This window comes from Oryx dammah, unplaced genomic scaffold, assembly GCF_014754425.2.
Source record: "Oryx dammah isolate SB20612 unplaced genomic scaffold, SCBI_Odam_1.1 HiC_scaffold_29, whole genome shotgun sequence".
Taxonomy (NCBI): Eukaryota; Metazoa; Chordata; class Mammalia; order Artiodactyla; family Bovidae; genus Oryx; species Oryx dammah.
Window position 1 is genome coordinate 92,929,851 of NW_024070213.1, and position 22,072 is coordinate 92,951,922.

Sequence of the window (22,072 nt, forward strand, 5' to 3'; positions counted from 1 at the left end):
TGAAGCAGGGCAAAGGCTCATAGAGCTTTGCCAAGAGAACACACTGGTCATAGCAAACACCTTTTTTCTACAACACAAGAGAAGACTCTACACATGGACATCACCAGATGGTCAATTCCGAAATCAGATTGATTATATTCTTCATAGCCAAAGTGGAGAAGCTCTATACAGTCAGCAAAAACAATATTGGGAGCTGACTGTGGCTCAGATCATGAACTCCTTATTGCCAAATTCAGACTTAAATTGAAGAATGTAGGGAAAAGCACTAGACCACTCAGGTATGACCTAAATCAAATCCCTTAGGATTATACAGTGGAAGTGAGAAATAGATTCAAGGGATTAGATCTGATAGAGTGATGAGAACTATGGGTGGAGGTTCATGACACTGTACAGGAGACAAGGATCAAGACGAGACCAAAGAAGTTCAGTTCAGTCGCTCAGTCGTGTCCGATTCTTTGTGACCCCATGAATCGCAGCACGCCAGGCCTCCCTGTCCATCATCGTCTCCCAGAGTTCACTCAAACTCAAGTCCATCAAGTAGGTGATGCCATCCAGCCATCTCATCCTCTGTCGTCCCCTTCTCCTCCTGCCCCCAATCCCTCCCAGCATCAGAGTCTTTTCCAATGAGTCAACTCTTCGCATGAGGTGGCCAAAGTACTGGAGTTTCAGCTTTAACATCATTCCTTCCAAAGAACACCCAGGGCTGATCTCCTTTAGAATGGACTGGTTGGATCTCCTTGCAGTCCAAGGGACTCACGAGTCTTCTCCAACAACACGGTTCAAAAACATCAATTCTTCGGCGCTCAGCCTTCTTCACAGTCCAACTCTCACATTCATACATGACCACTGGAAAAACCATAGCCTTGACTAGACGGACCTTAGTCGGCAGAGTAATGTCTCTGCTTTTCAATATGCTATTTAGGTTGGTCATAACTTCCCTTCCAAGGTGTAAGTATCTTTTAATTCCATGGCTGCAGTCACCATGTGCAGTGATTTTGGAGCCCAAAAAAGTAAAGTCCGACACTGTTTCCCCATCTATTTCCCATGAAGTAATGGGACTAGATGCCATGATCTTCGTTTTCTGAATGTTGAGCTTCAAGCCAACTTTTTTAGACTCTGCTTTCACTTTCATCAAGAGACTTTGTAGTTCCTCTTCACTTTCTGCCATAAGGGTGGTGTCATCTGAATATCAGGTTATTGATATTTCTCCCGGCAATCTTGATTCCAGCTTGTGCTTCTTCCAGTCCAGCATTTCTCATGATGTACTCTGCATATAAGTTAAATAAGCGGGGTGACAATATACAGCCTTGATGTACTCCTTTTTCTGTTTGGAACCAGTCTGTTGTTCCATGTCCAGTTCTAACTGTTGCTTCCTGACCTGCGTATAGGTTTCTCAGGAGGCAGGTCAGGTGGTCTGGTATTCCCATCTCTTTCAGAATTTTCCACAGTTTATTATGATCCACACAGTCAAAGGCTTTGGCATAGTCAATAAAGCAGAAATAGATGTTTTTCTGGAACTCTCTTACTGTTTCCATGATCAGCAGATGTTGACAATTTCATCTCTGGTTCCTCTGCCTTTTCTAAAACCAGCTTGAACATCTGGAAGTTCACGGTTCACGTATTGCTGAAGCCTGGCTTGGAGAATTTTGAGCATTACTTTACTAGCATGTGAGATGAGTGCAGCTGTGTGATAGTTTGAGCATTCTTTGGCATTGCCTTTCATTGGGATTGGAATGAATACTGACCTTTTCCAGTCCTGTGGCCACTGCTGAGTTTTCCAAATTTGCTGGCATATTGAGTGCAGCACTTTCACAGCATCATCTTTCAGGATTTGAAATAGCTCCACCGGAATTCCATCACCTCCACTAGCTTTGTTTGTAGTGATGTTTTCCAAGGCCCACTTGACTTCACATTCCAAGATGTCTGGCTGTACATGAGTGATCACACTACTGTGATTATCTTGGTTGTGAATATATTTTTTGTACAGTTCTTCTGTGTATTCTTGCCACCTCTTCTTAATATCTTCTGCTTCTGTTAGGTCCATGCCATTTCTGTCCTTTATCAAGCCCATCTTTGCAGGAGATGTTCCCTTGGTATCTCTAATTTTCTTGAGGATATCTCTAGTCTTTCCCATTCTGTTGCTTTCCTCTACTTCTTTGCATTGATTGCTGAAGAAGGCTTTCTTATCTCTTCTTGCTATTCTTTGGAACTCTGCATTCAGATGCTTATATCTTTCCTTTTCTCCTTTGCTTCTCGCCTCTCTTCTTTTCACAGCTATTTGTAAGGCCTCCCCAGACAGCCATTTTGCTTTTTGCATTTCTTTTCCATGGGGATGGTCTTGATCCCTGTCTCCTGTACAATGTCACGAACCTCCATCCATAGTTCACCAGGCACTCTATCTATCAGATCTAGGCCCTTAAATCTATTTCTCATTTCCACTGTAAAATCATAAGGGATTTGATTTAGGTCATACCTGAATGGTCTAGTGGTTTTCCCTACTTTCTTCAATTTAAGTCTTGTTTTGGCAATAAGGAGTTCATGATCTGAGCCACAGTCAGCTCCTGGTCTTGTTTTTGTTGACTGTGTAGAGCTTTTCCATCTTTAGCTGCAAAGAGTATAATCAATCTGATGTCGGTGTTGACCACCTGGTGATGTCCATGTGTAGAGTCTTCTCTTGTGTTCTTGAAAAAAAGGTGTTTGCTATGACCAGTGCATTTTCTTGGCAAAACTCTATTAGTCTTTGCCCTGTTTCATTCCGCATTCCAAAGCCAAATTTGCCTGTTACTTCAGGTGTTTCTTGACTTCCTGCTTTTGCATTCCAGTCCCCTATAATGAAAAGGACATCTTTTTTGAGTGTTAGTTCTAAAAGGTCTTGTAGGTCTTCATAGAACGTTCAACTTCAACTTCTTCCATGTTACTGGTTGGGGCATAGACTTAGATTACTCTGATATTGAATGGTTTGCCTTGGAAACAGAGATTATTCTGTCAGTTTTAAGATTGCACACAAGTACTGCATTTCGGACTCTCTTGTTGACCATGATGGCTACTCCATTTCTTCTGAGGGATTCCTGCCCGCGGTAGTAGATATAACGGTCATCTGAGTTAAATTCACCCATACCAGTCCATTTTAGTTCTCTGAGTCGTAAAATGTCGACGGTCACTCTTGCCATCTCCTGTTTGACCACTTCCAATTTGCCTTGATTCATGGACCTGACATTCCAGTTTCCTATGCACAATTGGTCTTTACAGTATCGGACCTTGCTTCTATCACCAGTCACATCCACAGCTGGGTATTGTTTTTGCTTTGACTCCATCCCTTCATTCTTTCTGGAGTTATTTCTCCACTGATCTCCAGTAGCATATTGGACACCTGCTGACCTGGGGAGTTCCTCTTTCAGTATCCTATCATTTTGCCTTTTCATACTGTTCATGGGATTCTCAAGGCAAGAATACTGAAGTGGTTTGCCATTCCCTTCTCCAGTGGACCACATTCTGTCAGACCTCTCCACCATGACCCGCCCGTCTTGGGTGGCCCCACGGGCACGGCTTAGTTTCACTGAGTTAGACAAGGCTGTGGTCCTAGTGTGATCAGATTGACTAGTTTTCTGTGATTATGGTTTCAGTGTGTCTGCCCTCTGATGCCCTCTTGCAACACCTGCTGTCTTAGTTGGGTTTCTCTTAATTTGGACTTGGGGTATCTCTTCATGGCTGCTCCAGCAAAGCGCAGTCATTGCACCTTACCTTGGTTGAGGGATATCTCCTCACCGCCGCCCCTCCTGACCTTGAATGTGGAATAGCTCCTCTAGGCCCTCCTGCGCCTGCGCAGCCACCGCTCCTTAGACGTGGGGTTGCTCTTCCCGGCCGCCGCCCCTGGCCTTGGGCATGGAGTAGGTCCTCCCGGCCACTGCCCCTGACCTCGGATGTGGGGTAGCTTCTCTTGGCTGCTCCTGTGCTGTCGCAGCCTGGCACTCTCGGCCGCCGTCCCTGACCTCGGAAAAAGAAATGCAAAAAGGCAAAATGGTTGTCTGAGAAGTCCTTACAAATAGCTGTGAAAAGAAAAGAAGCGAGAGGCAAAGGAGAAAAGGAAACATATACCCATTTGAATGCAGAGTCCCAAGGAATAGCTAGGAGAGATAAGAAAGCCTTCCTCAGTGATCAGTGCAAAGAAATAGAGGAAAACAACAGAATGGGAAAGACTAGAGATCTCTTCAAGACAATTCGAGATACCAAGGGAACATTTCATGCAAAAATGGGCTCGATAAAGGACAGAAATGGTATGGATTTAACAGAAGCAAAAGGTGTTAAGAAGAGGTGGTAAGAATACACAGAAGAACTGTACAAAAAAGATGTTCATGAACCAGATCACCACGGTGGTGTGATCACTTACCTAGAGCCAGACATCCTGGAATGTGAAGTTAAGCAAGCCTTAGAAATCTTTACTACGAACAAAGCTAGTGGAGCTGATGGAATTCCAGTGGAGCTATTTCAAATCCTAAAAGATGGTGCTGTGAAAGTGCTGCACTCAATATGTCACTCAGCAGTGGCCACAGGACTGGAAAAGATCAGTTTTCATTCCAATCCCAAAGAAAGGCAATGCCAAAGAATGCTCAAACTACTGCAGAGCTGCACTCATCTCACACACTAGTTAAGTAATGCTCAAAATTCTCCAAGCCAGGCTTCAGCAGTACGTGAACCATGAACTTCCAGATGTTCAAGCTGGATTTAGAAAAGGCAGAGGAACCAGAGATCAAATTGCCAGCATCCATTGGATCATCGAAAAAGCAAGAGAGTTCCAGAAAAACATCTACTTTTGCTTTATTGACTATGCCAAATCCTTTGACTGTGTGGATTACAATAAACTGTGGAAAATTCTGAGATAGATGGGAATACCAGACCACCTGACCTGCCTCTTGCAAAATCTGTATGCAGGTCAAGAAGCAACAGTTAGAAGTGGACATGGAATAACAGACTGGTTCCAAATCATGGCTGTATATTGTAGTCCTGCTTGCAGAATCATGAGAAGCATTGGACTGGATGAAGCACAGGCTGGAATCAAGATTGCTGGGAGAAATATCAGTTGTCTCGATATGCAGATGACACCACCCTTATCGCAGACTGTGAAGAGGAAGTAAAAAGCCTCTTGATGAAAGTGAAAGAGGAGAGTGAAAGAGTTGACTTAAAACTCAAAATTCAGAAAACGAAGATCATGGCAGCTGGTGCCATCACTTCATGGCAAGTAGATGGCACACAGCGAGAAACTATTTTTGAGGGCTCCAAAATCACTGCAGATGGTGACTGCAGCCATGAAATTAAAAAAGACGCTTGCTCCTTGGAAGAAAAGTTATGACTAACCTGAACAGCATATTAAAAAGCAGAGACATCACTTTGACAACAAAGGTCCATGTAGTCAAAGCTGTGGTTTTTCCAGTAGTCATGTATGGGTATGAGAGTTGGAGTATAAGGAAAGCTAGTTGCCAAAGAATTGATGCTTTTGAACTGTGGTTTTAGAGAAGACTCTTGAGAGTCTCTTGGATTGCAAGGAGATCCAACTAGTCCATCCTAAAGGAAATCAGTCCTGAATATTCATTGGAAGGACTGATGCTGAAGCTGAAACTCCAGTACTTTGGCTACCTGATGCAAAGAGCTGACTCACTGCAAAAGTCCCTGATGCTGGGAAAGGTTGAAGGCAGGAGGAAAAGGGGACAACAGAGGATAAGTTGATTGGATGGCATCACCAACTCAATGGATAAGTTTGAGCAAGCTCTGGGAGTTGGTGATGGACAGGGAGGCCTGGCATGCTGCAGTCTGTTGGGTCCCAAAGAGTCTGACATGACTGAGTTCCTGAACTAACTGAAACAATTCCTTCGCACTTTGGACTCAATTATTAGTCTCTTGACATCATAAACCATATTGTAACAAGAACTTTCTCTTTGGTTTCTATAGCCCCATTCACTGCTTCTCCTTCCCATAGCCACCAGTTTTCTCCTACCAGCACTTTTGATCCATGTTGCTTCTTCCTAAAATGTGTATGTGGTGATGCCAATCTTAAGCTCAAAAACCTTCAATGAATAAACAAGGTACAGAAAAACGTGTATGGTATACCTTTCTTTCTGTAAAAATTTAAAGTAGTATATGTGCTTATGCATCGATAGACTGCCTGAAGAAGGCTACGGAAGTTACTGACACTGGTTGCTTTCTAAGAGAGAAGCTAGATGACTGAAGTGAGAAAAGGACAGGTTTTTCCTATTATATTTTGTTTGAATTCTTTTATTTAATTATGTTTATTCATTTTAAGTAAAAAGAAAAAAATTTAAATAAGTACTGAGTAAGTTATAAGAGCATGCACTGGGTATTCAGGAACCTTCTACTCTGTGGGTCCCTTTTCCCTTTTCTTTCCAGCCAGGCTGCACCTCACCTGGGCGGTGTTTAACAGGATGTTTCAGCGTGGTCTTGGTTGTTACAGAGTCTGGAGATTACTACTAGTATTGACACAGGGTCCCAGGATTCCGAATTTCTTGTAGTGCTTAGTGTGGTTCTGCCTAAAATGCCTTTAGGCCACCTTTGAGGATCATTTTTCTCCCCAGGGAATCTGATATTTTATCCATTCTTTGATTTTGTGTTCTGCCTAAGTTTTAGTTTTTCCATTCCTTTGATGTGCCATACTTTCTATACTAAATATCTTTTTCATTTGTCTTTACCTGTCTGTTAAAACTATATTGCCTATTTTTAGGTATTTGTACATATAAATTATTTTTCACTTGAGATTTGAGCTATTTGGGGGGAGAGATATACTTCCTGGAGTTTTTGTAATCTTTATGAAGTTTGACTCTGTGTGTGTTTTGATAAAAAGGGATATGATAATGTAGCTACTCAATATATTCTGGATTGTTGTGGCAATTAAAATTAATGCTTGTCAGGAATTTAAAACAGTATGTAATATAGATTACAGTGTGTTATATGATGCTTTATATGTAGTAGGCATTCATTCAGTAAAGTTTTTGAAATATTTGGAGTATTGATGAATAAATCAGTGAACATTATTCTTAGTTTTCAGAGATTACTGTAAATACAAACTAGGTTTTATTTTTATTTTTTCACAACCAGTATTCATTAATCCATTCAAGAAATAATTGTTTCCTGTGCACTGGCCGTGGTGTGAGTTTTGGGGAACACATGGTGACTAAAGGCCGTGTTCTTTTAAGAAGTTTATAGATATACTTCCTTATCAAAATATGAGTTCTATAAGAGTAGAAGAGGGAGGAGCCTAAATTAATTTTGCTGGAACAGTAAATGTCAGCTTTAGCTGATTGAAAATAAGTCTGAAGTATGTCCTGTGATATACCACATTATTATAATTTATTTTGCTTGCCCTTGAAAAAGACTTGGCCACTGTATCCAACATGATAATCTTAGCTGCCAACATGGTTTTTCCTAACAATAGCAATAATAATCAGTGATTGTCTTTACCTCATGTTAATGGGATTTTGTTAATATTTTATCCATTCTTTGGTTTTGTGTTCTACCTAAGGTTTAGTTTTCCCATTCCTTTGATGCGCCATTCTTTCTATACTAAATATCTTTTTTGTTCATCTTTACTTGTCTGGTAAACAGTGTCAGACTTTATTTTTTTGGGTTCCAAAATCACTGCAGATGGTGACTGCAGCCATGAAATTAAAAGACGCTTACTCCTTGGAAGAAAAGTTATGACCAACCTAGATAGCATATTCAAAAGCAGAGACATTACTTTGCCGACTAAGGTCCATCTAGTCAAGGCTATGGTTTTTCCAGTGGTCATGTATAGATGTGAGAGTTGGACTGTGGAGAAGCTGAGCGCCGAAGAATTGATGCTTTTGAACTGTGGTGTTGGAGAAGACTGTTGAGAGTCCCTTGGACTGCAAGGAGATCCAACCAGTCCATTCTGAAGATCAGCCCTGGGATTTCTTTGGAAGGGATGATGCTAAAGCTCAAACTCCAGTACTGTGGCCAACTCATGTGAAGAGTTGACTCACTGGAAAAGACTCTGATGCTGGGAGGGATTGGGGGCAGGAGGAGAAGGGGACGACAGAGGATGAGATGGCTGGATGGCATCACTGACTCTATGGATGTGAGTCTGAGTGAACTCCAGGAGTTGGTGATGGACAGGGAGGCCTGGCATGCTGTGATTCATGGGGTTGCAAAGAGTCAGACATGACTGAGCGATTGAACTGAACTGAAACCTATATTGCCTGTTCTTAGGTATTTATATGTGTAAATTATTTTTCACTTGAGATTTTGAACTAATTGTGGGGAGAGATATACATCCTGGTAAATTTTTGTAATCTTTATGAAATTTGACTGTGTGTTAGTCTGTTAATCTCTGAGAGCTTGAAATTGAGTTTTGTTGTTTCAAGTGATGGTTCTGTTTATATAATTATTACTGTAAAGTTAAGTATGTTGCAGCATTTCTCTTAGTTGAATTTCACTGTTATTAGGAGAGAGGCTTCAAAATTTGTCTAATTCCTGAATTTAATATTTGTGATTCTATATTTAGAATTGTTTGTATTTCTCTACATATTAGGTATTAACTCCACAAAAGTTGGAATTGTTACGAGCCCAAATACAACAAGAGCTGGAAACTCCAATGAGAGAACGTTTTAGGAATCTAGATGAAGTAAGTAATTTGTATTTATATTTTCATTAGACTGTGAAAGGCTTGATGAGAAAAGCATCATTTTCCTACTCAAAAGCCCTGCAGTGGCTTCCATTCTTACTCTCAGTCCTTATAGTGCCCTTCAAGACTGCACAGGATAAGATCCTGTTCCTCTGTCCACATTAACCTTGTTGGTGTTTCTTTGGTACTCTAGAAGTGGTGCAGTTCAAGACTTTGCCGTAGCTGTTACTCCTGCCGTATATCTCTTGGTTAACTTTCTCATCTTCAAGGCAGCTGAAATTGCACCTTCCCAGCGAGGCCTATTTTGACCTACTGCCTCCATTTAATATTGCAGCCTGCCTTTGCTATCACTCTTTAGATTTTTGGATGCCCATTTACCCTGCTCTACTTTTAATTTTTCTCTAATATTGATAATCTTCTAAATATGCTATATATTTATTGTATTTGTTTTACATTTTTTCTCTTTACAACTGCTAGAATGTAAGTTGCATGAGAAAAGGTAACTTTATTTGTTTTGGTTGACTGTTATACTCCGAATTCCTGAAACTCTTAGCATACAGCAGGTGCTCAATTAATATCTGTTGAATAAAAGAATGAAATTCAAGCAACCTCAGAAAAGTGAAAATTTATTAGTTTTTCTTCAAATTGAGATGTCGCCTCATATGCAATGTTAGTATAATGTGACTAATTGTTTGGTAAAGGAACAGGAAAAGATGACAAATACTGACTATATTAGGTACTATGCTAGACATTTTATATATTACATTATTTGATAAATATACTGAACCTTATACATGCAAATGAATATTGTCCCCTTCACAATGGACCTCTTTGGAAAGTTGGAGTCTAGTGATACTGCCATTGAGCAAAATAGTTGTGGAATCCTCTTTTCCTAATGATTTTCTGGCTTGATAAAGTCATTTTTTGAATATCATCCTCGTTGGTAACCAAAGCATTACAGTTTAGTGGTAGTAAACTATTTTGGGGGCTCCAGAATCACTGCAGATGGTAACTGCAGCCATGAGATTAAAAGATGCTTACTCCTTGGAAGAAAAGTTATGACCAACCTAGACAGCATATTAAAAAGCAGAGACATTACTTTGCCAACAAAGGTCCATCTAGTTGAGGCTATGGTTTTTTCAATAGTCACGTATGGATGTGAGAGTTGGACTATAAAGAGAGTGCCAAAGAATTGATGCTTTTGAACTGTGGTGTTGGAGAAGACTTGTGAGAGTCTCTTGGACTGCAAGGAGATCCAACCAGTCCGTCCTAAAGGAAATCAGTCCTAAATATTCATTGGAAGGACTGATGTTGAAGCTGAAACTCCCAATACTTTGGCCACCTGATACGAAGAGCTGGCTCATTTGAAAAGACCCTGATGCTGGGAAAAATCGAAGGCGGGAGGAGAAGGGGACAACAGAGAATGAGGTGGTTGGATGGCATCACTAACTCAATGGACATGAGTTTGAGTAAACTCTGGGAGTTGGTGATGGACAGGGAGGCCTGGGGTGCTGCAGTCCATGGGGTTGCAAGACTCGGATATGACTGAGAGACTGAACTGAACTGAATAGATTTAATTTGGGGATATAACAATCACTTAAACCTGAGTTAGATGATCAAGTTAAATGAGAGGGGTTTTTTTTTTAACCGAGGTATGTCCATAATAAAATCATGAAACCCACTTTCTTGGTCAATAAACTGGCTTAGAAATCTTTCAACTGAAGATTTACATACAGTGAGCTGGGCATTTTAGGAGGTGTGCTTTCCTTATTAATACATTGATGCATGTTGAAATAGTGTTTCCTCCTTGCTCTTTTGCCTAAGTTTTTCTTGAGATTCAGAATGCTATCAACTTTTTAGTGTTAGAGAGTAGAATTGGGTCATAGGTATTGCATGTGTTGTTGGTTAGTCATGAGGGTTGAAGTTATACTTCAGACTGGTGTGTTGACTTGGACTATCATTATAACATTTGATTGAACCTTAGGTTATTATGCTAAGCATTCAGATAACCATTTACATACTTAGAATTCATCCTTTCTGACTTTTAAGATGGCATTTTATGTTATAGAATTAGTTTTTATTTTTATTATTTTTAAAAATTTGAATGTAATTGCTTTACAATATTGACTGTACAGCAATGTGAATCAACTGTATGTATACATATATACCCTCCGTTTTGAGCTTCCCTTCCACCCCCACCCCCCATTCCACCTCTTTAGGTTATCACAGAGCACTGAGCTGAGCTCCCTGTGCTGTATAGCAGCTTCCCACTAGCTAGCTATTTTACACATGATAGTGTAAATATTTCAGTGCTACTCTCTCATAGAATTAATTTTTAAAATCTATTTTGAAAGGTGTGCTACATTCTTAAATATTATTTTATTAAGCCAAGAAGTCAAAACTTCTGACATGCTGCACATTTCTATTATGAGAATCAATGAGGAAATGAGATTAATGATAATTTCCTTTATTAATACCTTTTCAGGAGTGTGCTAATTCTGTTTGTAGCATTCTTGTCACAAGGACTTTTCCAAAGTTTATTTATACTTATGTTAAGCTTATTTTATACTTTTAGAATGGCTTTCATTATAAAACAGCTTAAATTTTTTGCAAAAGTGATTTTTTAAGTAACTATAAATTTCATTTTAAAATTTGTGATAAATTACAATCTTTTTAAATTTAGGAAGTGGAAAAGTATAGAGCTGAATATAATAAGCTTCGCTATGAACATACATTTCTCAAATCAGAATTTGAACACCAGAAAGAGGAATTTGCACGTATTTTAGAAGAAGAAAAAATAAAACACAAATCAGAGGTGAGTGACTGATTATACTGGTTTAGTCATTATGCTACTAATCAATAAAATTTTATGATTATATATTTTTTTGTGAATCTCAACTTAGGGCTGATTGCATAATTGTTTTATTGGCTAATAATTATATGGCTAATATTTGTCATTATTTTCATCTGCTCTGTAGCAGCATTTTTCTTGTGAATGTTCTTTTTTGACTGTTAATTTTTCTTCTTTCCCTCTTTCCTTTTGCCCCAGTTAATGAAGATGCATAGCCATAGAGACAGACTTCTCTTTGCAAATACAGTTTGTATGATTGCTTGGTTAGCAGTGTCCCCCTCTACTTATTAAAATCAAACCATATTCAGGAGAGCTCTGGCTGTCAGCCCATGTGCCTTATTTCCACTGATAAAAATTAAGGAGTTTATACCTTAGGGAGTGCCCATCACCCTCAGCATTGTGCCCCTCACCATCACTGTGTTCTTTCTGACATCTACAACCGTAACAGTGCCTATAGTCTACAACTGTATTCTGTGTCTGTTGAGTTAGGCGGCCTCTGTGCTCATTTTGTGGTTTGTCTCCTAAATTTGCCAAAAATGAAATTTGTGTTTCTTATTCCTCATGTTATTTTTAGGTGATTTTTCAGGATGGAAAGAGAAATAACTGTTTTATCCTGCTATGTTCCCTGCTGGCTCAGATGGGAAAGAACCAGCCTGCAATGCAGGAGACCCAGGTTCAATCCCTGCATAGGGAAGACCCCCTGGAGAAGGAAATGGCAACCCACACCATAGTCTTGCCTGGAGAATTCCATGGACAGAGGAGCCTAGCAGGCTACAGTCCATGGGGTCACAAAGACTGGGACACAACTGAGCAACTAACACACTTTCATTCAGATAAGAAATCTAATGCTAGTTGAATTTATAAAAAAAAAATTGCAGTCTGTTGTTATGGGGAGTGTTCTGTGTACAAACACATCTTCATCATATATTTATTGCATTGTCTTTATTTGGAATTAAGAGCCAAAATATACTCTCCTTCCTTTAATGTTTACTAGTTAGATCAAACTGATTTCTTTTCATCAGTGAGTAAATTGCTCCATGATTATTTGAAATGTAAGAAGTTGAGTGAACCTCAGATCATTTGAGTCCATTAAGAATTTGGTAGTGAAAATACTAAAAATAATTACAGTAGTCTTTTTCATTAAAAAATTATTTATGGCCTTTTTTTTTTAAAACATTTGATCTCACTTCTGTTATGGTCAGTGAAATGGGGCAGGACTGTCTTATTTTCTCCATTTTAAATGGAAACACTGAAGCACAAGATAAGGGACTTGCCCAAAGTTTCACAGAAACTCATTAGCCAAGTTAACTGAACTCCAATACCCCAACTCCCAGCCCAGAGTTTTAAATTTGAAATTACTAATGATTCGAGGTTGCCATGTTAATTAGGGGCCATCTACCACTGTAATGTTGTAGAGAAATGAATTGACTTATATAAGATTTTGAATCTGTAATAATGATAGATTTAAGGGGACAACATATAAAATTTTTCCTCTGGGAAAAGGATTGATAAAAATTTCAAATTTAAAATGTAGATTTAGTATGTTGAAGAGTAAGTACTGAGATTAAAGATAATGGTGCTTTATTTTATATTTTGCTTTTAAAATCTAATGTTGGTTGATGTTTATCTGGTAATGATTATTTGTGCTCTCTTAGTTTTATCTTTTTTTTTTTTTTTTAAAGAATGAAACGTGCATCTGAAATCTGATGGCTATTCTATTTTTCATCCATGAAAGACCAAATGATAATCATTAAAAATTTTAAGATGCCAGTGGCATCATTAACTTTCTAATTGGAATGTGTTATGATGTTCTTAGAAATCTGGAGATAAATGGCTAGCTCTGTGCCATGATTAGTAAAAGCTGGAAAAGTAAAACTTTCTAATAAGGCTGAAGTTCTCTCCTTTCTACTTCCCAGTTGATTATGCAGGAGCAGTATTAATTAGTGGATAATTGGTGTCTGCTTTCATTCCATCACTTATCTTTTTTTTTTTTCCCATCACTTATCTTTACACTCCAGTTTCTCTATACAATTAAAGTAAAAACTAGTGAGATGATGTGGGTCGCAAAACAGCAGTAAAACTTCAAAGTAAGGCCTACCCTTGCCATCTATCAATTTTACAATTTTAACTGGTATATAATATATTATCTTGGTGTATTAAAAATAATTGGATTTTCTTGCATTAATTAAGGACTCACACAATAAGTATACATTTTCACTTCTACAGATGAAAGAAGTTTTGGTTCATATGGTAATACTTGAGGAAAATTTTGTTATTAGTGTTTTCCTGAGGAGCACACTAGGAATTCACATTTTCCTCGTGATACTTTAAATTTTAAAAATTACATGAAGGAAGATATCTTATGCAAAAGATATGTAGTGATTTCTTAGTGCATTTGACTGTAAGCACATATTAAGTCTGGGGTTTTATACAAATGAGATTCTGGAGTTGCATACATTCTTATTTGGAAGTGGTACTACTGTGTTTTCATTTTATTAGGACTCTGATTTTATATTATTCTGCAAATAGTAATGAAGAACAATACAGAGAGTTTTAGGTTCAGGTTTGTAATGTAGGCTGAATGAGTGAAAGAGTAATCCAGTGAAGAAGTATTAAGATCTTGAGAGAGGGCAGTGAGCATTGCACCATATGAAAAACTGATATTAATACATAATGACAGGTCTCTGAGACTATTCCATCATGTGTCCCAAACTGGCTGTGCTCTACCTTGGATTATGGTAGGGATCATGAGAAGCCAAAGTTCCTATGGCAAAAAGGAGAATTTTTCTGGGTCTCTGTTACCACATGCTGTTTTCCTTATAGCACTGGTTGCAGGAGAACTGATCATGCCCTCCTTGTTTGGGTCCTTACGCTGACATGTACATAATCACATTGGTAGACATCATGAAATCTCTCAGAACACTTTTGTTCTGGTGGGTTCTAAAGTTCTATCTGAAGTGCTGCTTTAGGTCCAGATGTTTCCTTTATTTGTTTATTATTATTATTATTTATTATTTATTTTTTTAAATTTTACTTTATAATACTGTATTTGTTTTGCCATACATCAACATGAATCTGCCATGAGTGTACACATGTTCCCAATCCTGAACCCCCCTCCCACCTCCCTCCCCATACCATCTCTCTGGGTCATCCCAGTGCACCAGCCCCAAGCATCCTGTATCCTGCATCAAACCTAGACTGGTGATTCATTTCTTACATGATCTTATACATGTTTCAATGCCATTCTTCCAAATCATCCCACCCTCTCCCTCTCCCACAGAGTCCAAAAGACTGTTCTATACATCTGTGTCTCTTTTGCTGTCTTGCATACAGGGTTATCGTTACCATCTTTCTAAATTCCATATATATGTGTTAGTATACTGTATTGGTGTTTTTCTTTCTGGCTTACTTCACTCTGTATAATCGGCTCCAGTTTCATCCATCTCATTAGAACTGATTCAAATGTATTCTTTTTAATGGCTGAGTAATACTCCATTGTGTATATGTACCACAGCTTTCTTATCCATTCATCTGCTGATGGACATCTAGGTTGCTTCCATGTCCTGGCTATTATAAACCCTAAAGTCAGGAACAAGACAAAGGGCAAGCCCACTTTCACTGCTGCTATTCAACATAGTTCTGGAAGTTTTGGCCACAGCAGTCAGAGCAGAAAAAGAAATAAAAGGAATCCAAACTGGAAAAGAAGAAGTAAAACTCCCACTGTTTGCAGATGACATGATCCTCTACATAGAAAACCCTATAGACTCCACCAGAAAATTACTAGAGCTAATCAATGAATATAGTAAAGTTGCAGGATATAAAATCAACACACAGAAATCCCTTGCATGCCTATACACTAATAATGAGAAAGTAGAAAAAGAAATTAAGGAAACAATTCCATTCACCATTGCAATGAAAAGAATAAAATACTTATGAATATATCTACCTAAAGAAACTAAAGACCTATATATAGAAAACTATAAAACACTGGTGAAAGAAATCAAAGAGGGCACTAGTGGATGGAGAAATATACCATGTTTATGGATCGGAAGAATCAATATAGTGAAAATGAGTATACTACCCGAAGCAATCTACAGATTCAATGCAATCCGTATCAAGCTACCAGTGGTATTCTTCACAGAGCTAGAACAGATAATTTCAAGATTTGTATGGAAATACAAAAAACCTCGAATAGCCAAAGCAATCTTGAGAAAGAAAAATGGAACTGGAGGAATCAACCAGCCTGACTTCAGACTCTACTCCTTTATTTAAAATATTCCAAATTCTCTAATTTACACCCTTCTCAGATTACTCTGAACTACATTATAATAGAAGTGATGGGACCAGTGATGGGATTGTGATGCCACAATCTTCATTTTTCGAATGTTGATTTTTAAGCCAACTTTTTCACACTCCTTGTTCACCCTCATCAAAAGGCTTTTTAGTTCCTCTTCTCTTTCTGCCATAAGGGTGGTGTCAACTGCATATCTGAGGTTATTGATATTTCTCCTGGCTATCTTGATTCCAGCTTGAGCTTTATCCAGCCAGGCATTTCTCATGATGTACTCTGCATATAAGCAGGGTGACAATATTCAGCCTTGATATATTCCTTTCCCAATTTGGAACCCGTCCATTGATCCATGGAGAAGGAAATGGCAACCCACTCCAGTATTCTTGCCTGGAGAATCCTGTGGACAGAGGAGCCTGGTGGGCTGCTGTCTATGGGTTGCAAAGAGTTGTACACGACTGAAGTAACTTAGCATGCATGCATGCATTGGAGAAGGAAATGGCAACCCACTCCAGTATTCTTACCTGGAGAATCCCAGTGACAGAGGAGTCTGGTGGGCTGCCATCTATGGGGTCACACAGAGTCGGGCATGACTGAGGGACTTAGCAGCAGCAGCAGCAGCCATTAGTCCATGTTTGGTTCTAACTGTTGCTTATTGACCGCACCTCTTAGATTCATTTATAGCAATGTGAGCAGTCAGTTGTCTCTTGGGCCATATTGGCCCAGGCTGCAGAGCATTACTTTAAGTCCTTTTGGCTTAAAGTGAGCCTGCTAAGCTCATCCTGACTAAAACAACCCCTAGTGGTGTTTATAGCTGTCATTTTTAACTTTCTTTCTCTCTCTCTCTTTTTTAAGCAACTGAATTTTTTTTTTTTAAGTTAAATCATCTAAAGAAACCCCATATATAAAAAGAGGAGCTGGTATAGTTAACAACAAAGATTTGTTAGTCGGGCATAGGGAGTTGGAGAGATCAGCAAAGGGAAAGAATGAGTTTTACTCTGATTACTTGGACCCTCATTCCTGGAGGTGAGAGACCTCTGAAGTGCCTTAGAGGTTAGGAAGCAGCTTGAAATCTCTTGATGCTGAGGTGCGTGGGATCCAGTCGCAGTGGTTGGCATGAATAAGACCATTGGTCTTTCTGTTCAAGTTCCCTGGTGATTTGTCATTACCCTGGGGTAGTGATTTTCAGTTCTTTCTTGAATCCGAGAATTAAGAACTAGGCCATCACTGCAACTGGGGCTTTAATAAACTCTCAGCTATCATTAAAACTCTCATCAGTCACATTTGTAGTTAGTAATATGGACAAGCAGCTTTTTTTTAATAAATTAAGTTGCTTTGGAGCAGATGATTTTATTAGTGTAGATATAGCCAAAGAATTACTGTCAGATGAGGAAAAGCTTAGGAGTAATCAGCATATTGATCTTGCATAAGTCCCTGTAATGTTCTGATGAATTTTAAAAATACTTGACATATTTTAAATTATTCTCTAGTATTATTTTTAATTTTGAACTTTAGCCAGCATCTGATGAAGCCCTGTGCTAAACACCATGAGGAGATGGAGGGAGAAAAATAGGACAGGGTCCTTGCCCTCACAGTTCAGTCATGCCAAGTACAGAATGAAGAACGTGACATTTTAGGATTTTTTTTTCCTTTCCTTTTTCCTTCACCACCTGAGCTTTTTTGTTTCATATTGTGCAATTTCAAATTTTAATTTGCTGACTTGTAAAGCATGTTTATGGCTGAAAATTTGATAATTTAAGGTTGTATGTTTTCTTTCAAATTATTATTAGATTGCAAGATTGGAGGAAGATAAAGAACTCCTTAACCAGTTGCACAGTGTTGATCCCACAAGAGAGAGCAAACGAATGGAGCAACTTGTTCGAGCAAAAGCCCATTTGCATCAGAAATTAAAAAGTTTAGAAGCTGAAATAGCAGAATTAAGAGCTGAAAAAGAGAATTCTAGTGCTCAGGTAGAAAATGTCCAAAGAATTCAGGTGCGGCAGTTGGCTGAGATGCAGGCTACAGTCAGATCCCTGGAGGTAAGGTTTTAATTGCTTCCCGGTAGACTATGGCATCCTTTTTCTTTTTTTATTTGAAGTGCAGTTGACAGACCTTTGATTTTTAGAGCATAAATATGTGCTCACCACTTTAATGCTGACGCATTTGTGGAATCCCAAGAGTAGATATACTTTCTGTAAAGAAGAAAGTTCTTGATTGAAGCAATAGCTACGCTACCACATTTACAAAGGGATTATTTATTCTTTGGGAGTCATGTCATCTAGCTGAAATGTTTTAACTCTTATAATGCCACAGAGTAGAATATTGGAAAAAAAATTTTTTTTAATTGAGTTTCTGAAGACTAAAATCATCTCAAACCAGAAAGAGCAATTTCTTTCTAGTCATTCCCTTACTCTGTAATTTAAGATCTTAAAATCATAAATCCTGTTTCAACAGAAATACTGCACTTATGTCTTATGGCAGCTTCGTGCCAGAGTAACAAAATTCAGCTTGGCTGCTAATGCATAAAAAGCCTTTACTGAAGTATTCCTAAGTTCATTAGGGAAAGAAAAGAGCTGTCAGAGCTACATTAGTACTCTTAGGTATTCTCCTATGAAGTTCTTGGTTTCTATTGTTGGAAAGGAAAAACTTTTACTTTATCCTCTTAGGTTCAGTGTTTGAGGATTGTGAGTTAAACTGACAACAGACAGATTAGCAAGAGAAAAGGCAGAGTTTTATTCATGTATGTAAACAGGAGTTCACAGAAAAATGTGACTCAGAGACAATTTAATTTAGGGCTTATACACCATTTTAATGAGGAAAAGAGATGGGGAGAAAGGACAATTGTAGGAAAACAAATGACTTTTAGGAAAGATAAATGGGCCTTTAGGAAAACAAATGGGAGATGTGACAATTTTGTGATGATATTTGTGTAGGTGATTTCTTATCCTGGTGATGGTGTCTCCTGTGGTAGAAATTGATCTTCCCTAGTTATGAAACCCCTGGGGAAGGGAATTCTAACACTTAAATTCTTTTTAGAGGCTCTGCTTTTAGACAGATAAGAGGAGTTCAAGGAAAAAGTTTTTCCTGTGTCTCCTGATTCTCAAAAGACTTCAGCTCAAAGTAATTTTTATGTTGCAGTGGCAAGTTCTGGACCCCTTTACCATTTTATTCAGATAATGCTTAGTGTCTTACGTGAAGCAAATATACTAGTTTCATAGTTTTTAAAAGTTTATTTATTTTGAGCAATCTGAAATGTTTTATTTTCAGAATGTTTCAAAATAGTTGTGAAGTGATTTGAACTGGAGGGAAATTAGTGTGCACATAGTTTTTATTTAAAATCCAATATCCAAATCCAAAATAGCGAGTTTTTTTCCACGCTGCCAACTGGTGAAAGAAGTATATTAGTATGTTTTGAAGAGTACAAGTCACCTTTTTGTTTTCCAAATGAAACTCCTGACAGTATTTAGTGGATTCCTGAACTAAAGTTGTCATTGGACAGTATCATTGGACCTTAGACGCGAGGCAGTTCAGAATGAAGTGTTTATGTTGCCAACCTTCCATCCTTAACATATCTCCTCAGTGACCGATTAAGTGGGATGATTGTGATTTGAGTATGGTATGTGATCTCTGTGTAAAACTTTGTGTTGAGGTCATTTAGTGATTATTTTTAGGACAAGTTGAATGATGACACAGGGTGGGAAGTTTATTTGTGATGTTTTCAAAAAAGCCTGTGTTTTTATTATTTGTCAGATGAAAATAAGTAAATGGCAGTAGCATGCCTTTCTTTGTTGTTGGGTTTTTTGTTTTTTTGGCTCTCATTGTGTCTGGAGAGTATCATTTTATATGTGGGGAAAATAAGTTTTTGAATTATTTTTAATGCCCTCCTTATCATATTTAAGATATATAGGAAATGAGATGTTATAGAACTGAAGCTTATCCTTTAATTGCAAAATGTTTTCATGTTAGCTATTTTGAATAGAAATATTTTTTAAAAGTATTTATTTTTCCCTTTCTAATTAAAGAGTACTATGAGTATTACCAACCAGGAATTTTCTTGACAACTTCATTAAGAATTTTTATTATGTGATGAGGTCAGGAACTGTGGAGTTCTTTGCCCATACTTTCAGAAGCTCAGATTAGTTGAGAATTTAAAAATTTTCATCTCTTGGGTTTTGTTTTTTTTTTTCCTTAATCTCCATTGATTTTAGATTTTCAGCTCTCACTTCTTAATACCACAAATGAGCCCTCCTGTCTACCTGGTAATACATTTTTTCATATCTTCTGTGCACTTATAATCGTCCAGAATGCTCATTCGAATTATGTTCACAATAATAGTAAAGAGGTATCAAATGTGTGTGTGAGATATGTATTCTCTGAGAGAAGTATATGAGTTTTAGCTTGGTGGTGGGGGCTGTTGATAAGTAAGTTGTCTAGGTAACCTTGCATATTTCCTGGAACAAATCTCTTTTATTTGAATTCTTCTAATTGCTTTGAGAAAACTTGTTACTTTGGTATATGTTAATGTTGAAGTTTTGAATAATTTGAGGTAGTATGATTATTACATTTATTAGTGCTTATTTTATTTTTATATAATTGTGAAAAATTATCAGCAAATTTTAAAATATTTTGTTTTAATAAAAGGCTGAAAAACAGTCAGCTAAACTACAGGCTGAACGCTTGGAAAAAGAGCTACAATCAAGCAATGAACAAAACACTGCGTTAATTAGTAAATTGCATAAAGCCGAACGGGAAGTAAATACATTAGCCAGTAAAGTAAGTTGTCCTCAGTATTTACTTTATTCTTTAGAATGCTTGAGACTGTATAATGACAAAGGAATTTTGTGTTTAAGTAGGTTACTTTTCTACATTGAAGTCTCTTTTTTGGTCTTATTCTACCTTCTAAATACATGTAGTATTTGACCATTCTAACCACCTTTATTGTGACCACTCTAGTCCAGTTTTTAGATCAGTCTCCTAACTTGGTCTCTTCACTCTACCTTGTCAGAGCTTTCTGTGATCTGGCCTCTGCAGCCTTTCCCCAGTCCTCATAGTCCGTTTTCCCTCCTGTTCACTTTGCTCTAGCCTCACTGGTCTTCTCACTCTTCTTGGATCAGGCTTCTACCTCAGGGCCTTTGTGCTTGCCTGCCTTGCGTGATCTTCCCTCACATATGTATATTGCTTTCTTCCTCACCTATTTCTGAAGTTGCCTTATCAGAGAGGACTTCGGTTTCTTCACTTAGTGAAATACCATTTTCCCTCTTCCTCCACCTTACTCTCTGTCTTTTTTATCTGCTTTATTTTCCTTCATATGTCTTAATGCCAGGTGATACATTTGTTTATTTTTGTCTTTTCTATCCCTTTTCCTTCAATCAAATATAAGCTCCAGGAGAACCGGGACATTGCTTCTGTTACTGTTAGATCTTATCTCCTGGAACAGTGCTGATACAGTTTTGTTAAATGAGTGAATCAACAGCTTGATCTGCATTTTTTTTTTTAAAGAATATAGTGGTTTGAGCATCTTTAATATACAGTATTCTCAGAAATTTAGATGTTTTTTCCTCCTTCAAAGGCAGTATTTATAAGGAATCCAATAACCAGAAGTAGGATACCAATGATGAAAGTACTTTATAGAATACTGTAGTGAATATCAGCACTGGGGGGAGTCAGACATATTCAAATTATGTTTCTTCCCCTTACTAGCTGTGTGATCTTGGGCAATTTAGTTTCTCTGTGAAGACTTTAGCATTTTCTTTTATGAAAGAAGACTAATACTTCATAGAGTGTGGCAGAGATTAAATGAGATATTCCACACTTAGATATAAAGCACTTAGCTTTATCACCTGAATATATCTATATTAGCAGTACTTGGGGCAGCTCTAAGAACTTGAAAATAAAACTGATTTCTGTCGATGAGATCATGTATTATATTTCTGTTAGAGTAATTAAAATCATCTTAAAAGTTTCTAGACCATAGGGAACTTACCATAGTCTGGTAGAAATATATGGACTTATCTAGAGGAGTAATGTATTCATCATAAATTCCTTGTCCAGAGTCAAACTGTTTATGACAGAAGAAAGAGATAGTTTTAGTTGGCAGAGTGTGAGTATTCTGGTCCCACTGAAGAGATTATTCTTACTGTGGAAAGGAATACCTCAATCTGTTTTAAGTTGTGGCTATGAAATAATCAATTCCTCCCATTCCTTTCGTTCTGATTGCATTATCTTAAGCAGCTTTCTCTGAAATTTTTTGTACAGGGAGAGAATGCACTGGTCCTTCAGGGTG

The 22,072-nt window shown here is 37.9% G+C and overlaps 1 protein-coding gene across 2 annotated transcripts in view; it reads left to right on the plus strand.

The window, feature by feature from the left end:
- CEP83 (centrosomal protein 83) overlaps window positions 1-22,072 on the plus strand; it is a 134,871-nt gene that overhangs the window by 66,423 nt on the left and 46,376 nt on the right. The window contains exons 4-7 of one of the 2 annotated variants that reach the window (XM_040234404.1): window positions 8,558-8,650; window positions 11,334-11,465; window positions 17,580-17,828; window positions 20,431-20,562. In XM_040234404.1, coding sequence (XP_040090338.1) covers window positions 8,558-8,650; window positions 11,334-11,465; window positions 17,580-17,828; window positions 20,431-20,562 — 606 coding nt within the window. The remainder of the gene's footprint in view (window positions 1-8,557; window positions 8,651-11,333; window positions 11,466-17,579; window positions 17,829-20,430; window positions 20,563-22,072) is intronic. The other variant, XM_040234405.1, reaches the window with a different exon arrangement.